This window comes from Crotalus tigris, unplaced genomic scaffold, assembly GCF_016545835.1.
Source record: "Crotalus tigris isolate CLP2741 ecotype Arizona unplaced genomic scaffold, ASM1654583v1 scf7180000024469.1203045, whole genome shotgun sequence".
In the NCBI taxonomy this organism is placed as follows: Eukaryota; Metazoa; Chordata; class Lepidosauria; order Squamata; family Viperidae; genus Crotalus; species Crotalus tigris.
Genome location: NW_024100640.1, coordinates 867309 through 873308, shown reverse-complemented (window position 1 = coordinate 873308; position 6000 = coordinate 867309). Strand labels below are relative to the sequence as shown.

General features: G+C 41.5%; 1 protein-coding gene across 4 annotated transcripts in view; it reads left to right on the top strand.

Annotated features, from left to right (window-relative positions):
• The window catches only part of AEBP2 (AE binding protein 2), a 48242-nt gene continuing 42242 nt past the window's right edge, over positions 1-6000 (top strand). For 2 of the 4 annotated variants that reach the window (XM_039332890.1, XM_039332888.1), the window contains exon 1: positions 1-879. In XM_039332890.1, coding sequence (XP_039188824.1) covers positions 107-879 — 773 coding nt within the window. In that variant the 5' untranslated portion in view covers positions 1-106. The remainder of the gene's footprint in view (positions 880-6000) is intronic. The other 2 variants (XM_039332891.1, XM_039332889.1) reach the window with 1 other exon arrangement.

The following is a 6000-nucleotide window of genomic DNA, read 5'->3' as shown; positions in this document are numbered from 1 at the left end:
CCCTCGTCGGCCCAGGCCCCTCCTCCCCGCCCGCACGTACACGTGCGCGCCCTGGACTGGAGTCTCCCAGGGCAGGAGCGGCGCGGCGCGGCGACTCCCGCACGTCATGGCGGCCGAGCTGAGCGATATGGCGGAGCCGCCCGCGGTCCAGCCGCCGCCTCCTCCCTCCTCCTCGCCCTCAGGCGGAGGCGCTACCGAAGAGGCGGCCGAGGGCGAAGCCTCCCCCTCCTCCTCTTCCTCCTCCACCTCTGCGGCGGGAGTTGAGGCCGAGCCGCCGCCACCGGCGCTGAACGGCGAAGGGGCGGAAAGCATGTCGGAGCCCAGCCCGGAGAGCGCCAGCCAGGCCGGAGACGGCGACGACGAAGAGGAGGAGGACGGCGACGACGAGGAGGAGGAAGACGAGGAGGACGAGGAGGACGACGACGCCGAGGAAGAGGAGGAGGACGAGGAGGAGGAAGACGAGGAGGAAGAAGAGGCCGAGGCCGGCAGCAGCTCCGGCTCCTCCAGCGGCTGCTGCACCGACGACGCCCGCTCGCTCAGCCCCGGCGGCAGCGAGGCCGACGTCAAGGGCGGCTCGGGCGGGGCCGACGTGGGCGCGGGCGGAGGGCCTGACGGCTCCGCCGGCGGCGGGCACTCCAGTGAAGCGGCGGCGGCGGCAGCAGCAGCACCACAAGCGGCGGCGGCGGCGGTGGCGTCCGAGGGGGACGCGGGCGGCGGTGGCGGCGTCGTGTCGTCGGGAGCCGACGAGGGCTACGGCACGGGGAGCGGCGGCGGCGGGGGCGGCAGCAGCTCCTGCAGTGCCACGTCGGGCGGCCGCAGGGGCAGCCTGGAAATCTCCTCGGACGGGGAGCCGCTGAGCCGCATGGACTCCGAGGACAGGTCGGTAGCCTGCCAGCCAGCCACGGCCCTCTGGCTCCCTGCGGGCTTGGGGTTCCCCCTTTCCCCGCTTTTGGGGACTTGGATACATCCCCATGTGGGGCATCGGGCTTCCCTCAAGAGGCAGCCCCTTTTTAAAATTACCCCCCTCTTTACAAACATGCCCCCCCATTTTGCTTTTCGCAGCCCTCCGCTTCACCCTCGGATACCCATCCAAGTTGAAGGAGTTTGATTAAAGTCACAATCTTCCCCCCCCCCCATCATGGTTGAATGAGGTAATTCATACGCTGCCCTCCTTTCCCTGCGAGATCCCCATTAAACATCTTAGTGTGTGTTCGTCAGTGCTGGATGTACACTAATAGAAGTGCGTTTGTGCGATGTATGAAAATCAGTTTTGTGAGGTTGTGCTTTTTATGTTAAGCCTTTTAGTTTTGCGGGCTTTACAGGAGTAGCTCCTTTAAACAAAATCTCGGAGTCTTTTTCGTACATATGTTCTTCGTTTTTAATGGTATTTGTATCCAAGTAGAACTGATGTAAATATTAGATGAAAAAAAAAGTCATCCGGGTGATTCATACTACCACTATGGTATTTTAACTTAAACCTGTTCTCTGTTTAGTCGCTAAAACAATAGCACATTATCCAGTGGGAATTAGATTTCAACAGAAATTGCAAAAGTGAACCAGTACTGAAGTTTTGATGCCGCTATGGTTTCTAAAAAGTAGAAGGGAAAGATGAAATACACCAATGCAAAATATAAATTTACTACTTAATTGTCCTGCTGCATATTATTACATGCAGGTTACAATCAAACATACAGCTGAAAGGTAGATATAATTCATCCTAAAAAATTGCTGAGCTATTTCTGGTTTTGTATCTTGCCATGTAAACTCGTAGAAAATCATGGTGAATGTGTAGTTTCTGGGAAAGTTCAGGGACAGTATACCTAAATTGTCCTTAGTTTTGAGAAAGTAGTAAGCCATATGTCTTAATATTTAAATGTATTTAGGGTAGATTTTTTCCTAAAAGATGCTTTCCCATATAAATTGCTTTCCCATATAAATTAATACAGGAATGCATTTTTTCAGCAGTGTATAAATATATGGTGGGCAGTATAAAACCTTGCTCTAATTTTTTTGCAACTTCAAATTCTTTGGAAAAAGGACTGTAAATTGACAACCTCTTCCTGCAGGGTTTCAACTTCAGAGACTTATGTCTATGTTTATTAGTGGACCAGATAAAAGCCCCTGGAAAACCTGAAAACTTTCACTTTCCATATCAGAGGGTAGTTTGATTAAAGGAACGTATTGTGAATTTTTCATGACATATATGAAATGGACTTAATAATAGAACTGCATTTTATTTTGAAATAAAGGGTTGTGTATTTGATTTCTATAGTGCCCATCTCAACAAGTGATTTTGATTAATCTTCCTGATTAGTTTTGAACATGTTCATTCTGGCATAATAAAACTTTTCTGTAGAGGATAATTAAAGCACCAGGTGTCAGTGACACTATTATTACATTCTATGAGTGATGCAACTAGTGATTTGTAGGTCTGTTACATTCTGTTGCCATTATTTTAATAATTGCTTTTATATGAGAAAAAACAGCCAAGTTAAATGTCTTTATTACTTTTACATTTCAGTTTACATTAATATTGAAAGCAATTTGCCAATATGATAATGTTACATTCTTCTTGGAAGATAGGCGTCAGTTGTGCTGGATTTATATAGATTCACCTATTAAAATTAAGGTAAATGTTAATGCAAAGCAGGTACTGAATGGGCAATGGATCTGAGAAAAATGGTTTAGTTCATGTGCTTTTGATTAAATGTGCTTTTATAAGTGCTAGAGAAAGCGAACTAACCTTTATGATGTTGCATTTATCAGTTCTATCTCCTAAACTTTCCTATGAATTCTGAAAATTATAGGATCCCTGCATCCCTGTTATGCCAGTGTAGGGAAGCCTGGATAAAAAGTCACAGGGTAAATGTTTAAATTATATAATGTTTGGAAATTGTCCCGAGATAACTTGACCTGCTTCTGTCCATGTAATGTCCTACTTAAAAGGTGTTTTAGACACAACAGACAGCTTGATAAAGCTTAACATTTATAACTAAAGGAAACAGCATTATGACCTATTCTTTGCTTTGCTTTTATCTAACCATTTTTATTTTCATGTTGCATTTAGACAGAGCATCATGGACATTTTTCTGTTTTGATACTAATGACAAGCTAAGAACTAAAGCTTCATTTGTAATCCTTAACATTAATTCTTTTAGGCAGGATAGAAGAAAATTGTAGTGGAAATGAAGCTTTCTTTGTATAAACGTAGAAGATGCAGTTTGATCTGAATTGCTCTTGTTGCTGTTTGGTCTGATGTTTCCTTCCAGAATTTGATCTGATTGCATAACTAAGTTAGGGTCTAGAGCTTTGAGGTATTTCATACCAAAGTAATTTTCATGATTCTCTATATCTTACATGGCCTTTGAATTAATATTGGAGAAAGCATCATGGCAATATAATAAAGAGTTACCACAATAGTTTGGGCCATTTGTATAGGACATTTTCTCTGAAATGATTGTTCTTACCATGTCCCTTTGTCTCAGGAACCACCTCAGGAACTTTTGGTTTGACTTACATATTTTCTTATAAGATACAAACAGATAAAAAAAATGCAGAACTGAGTCTGAAATGACTACTATGACTTGCCAATGCCATTTATGTTTAAAAAAACCCTATTTCCTAGATTTGTGACCAAGATGGGGCAGAAACTTTAATCTGTTCATTAATACTTGGAAATCAGAATGGCAGAACTGAGAAGGAGCTTTTGTCTTGATTTTCTTTATGCAAAATTTAGCTTCAGTTTAACTTTTGAACCCCAAATTCAGTTTTCACAAGATGCAGCCAGAATAGGAGACAGCTTTTTTTGTTCACACCAACTACTAGGTAGTTATAAAAGGCATTAGCTACATGTAAACAGGAGTGTCAGTCTCTTGATCCTATTATCTTCTGTGTTTAGTGACCTGAGTAGATCCTTTCAGTGAAATTTCAGCACTTTTTCAAGTAAAAATAAAATTTAAAAGATCAGGAGTTGAGATTGTGAATGGAATTATTTCAAATATGCCAATACATTTCCCTTAAAGTAATGTCTGAGATACTAGAGCCTCTGTCGAGCATTAGTGCCACAGCTTTCTGTAATAATGGACATGGATGCATGGTTTGTTCAGAGTTTTTTTTAAACTTGATCAAGATTGTTTTAGCAAGAAAAAATTACACACGTCTTAAATATATCTTAATGCCGTGTAAGGTCGTGATTATTTATGTGAAGCAAATGTATTCCAGTGTCTGTGCTAATCCGATCTTTATAAACAAGTCAGTTAAAAGATTGAACATTATTATACACTTACAGCGTTTCACAGAGTTTAGATCAGTTTAATTACACACGAGCACTTGAATTTGATGGATCAGACATTTCTTTTCTCTGCTTATGGTGAACGTATAGAATTTACTTCCTTGAGGTATAATGACTTTATTAAAAGACTAAATCAATTCATGGAGGATTTAGAGGGCTGGAATCAGTTTTCTATAAAAAGATTTCTGATCATGCAAGAGAATCTCTCCCTTCCCCCCTTAAAAAAAAAACCTCCGCTCAAGAGAATTCTCCAGGCTACCAGCAGAGATTTGGGAGAAGTTGGCAGATGGACGCCATTGGTTATAATAGCTGTCAATTGTGATTATCTCCAGGGTCAGCCAGCATGCTTCCAAATACCAGGTGCCAGAGAATGAGCGTGGAAGAAGATTGTGGGTAGAATTTCCTATTTGGAAGGGAGGGTTGGACTGTTCTTGTTTGCAAACTAGCGATAATGATAGCATTATATGACTTCTTTTTAAATGTTAATGAATCATCGATCTTCAGTAAGAGAAAAGTTAGAGTGACAAATATTTGCCATATGCTTTTATGATATATAGGCTTATGCATAGGAACAGATGGGAAAAAAGCTCTTTTGATGTTACCTTCAGGAAATATGCCTACGCAAGAGTAAAAATTAAAACAAAATTAACAATGTAGGATAAAATCAATTCCTCTAGTTCAGACATGTCAAACCCGTGACATCACGCAACGTATTGGGACAGTTTTGCCATTGCTGGCAATGGGGTGGGTGCAGCTTCCGTGTGACATGTATGGCCCGCGGGCCGGCAGTTTGACACCCCTGCCCTAGTTGTATTTTTTAAAAACAAACACAGCTACTTTAATATGTAGACAGCTGTTTTGATATTTGTCGCATTGGTTTACAATTCCCGAATAGGAGAAGAATAGAATGATTGCTTTGAGCTTTTGAGTTGTAAGAATTACATAGGGTGATGCTTCTGTTCTGAAACATTGAATGTTCTACCAAAATCTTTGCTGAAGATTTAAATAGTTTAGTTATGTATCAACAAAGACATACAAGGAAATTTTATGGGAAGGATTATGGAGCTTTCCCCACTGGAGTTTTCCAGATTTGGACTAGAAACTACCATTAGCCATGTTGTCTTAGAAGTCTTATAAATTATCCAAGACCAGGTGAAGGACACCTGTTGTATCACTAAGGTCCTCAATGTGCTAACTGTAGGAAGCTCTGTGCCCCTAAATACTGTGTACTTCAGTAGTCTGATTACTTACATAGTTTTTAAAAATGTAAAAAGAATTCCAATGTTTTGCCTTGTCTAAAACATTAGAGCTTCATTCCTTCAAACCTATTGCCTAACCTTTCATTCTTAAGTAAAAAAGATATACAGATGGACAGAAAATATTTAGGCATCCTTGGTCATGTTTCAGTGAGGCTTGACATAATCTACATAATGCAAAGTTAAGCATAACATATTCAAATTTGAATGTATATTTAATATTTATACACAGATTCAAGATAAGAAAATCAGGAATACTCTCTTTTCTGTGTATATACTCTTTTGGCAAAAATAACAGCAGCATTTTCTATAGCTACCTATGAGATTCCTAATGCTGGTTTTGGAATGTTTCCTCATCTTTGCTTGCAGTCTTTAGTTTTAAATTGAATTATTGAAAGTTCTCAAACAGGCAGCACATGCAAGGGCTCTTTAGAGTGACCTTATTCCATTGCA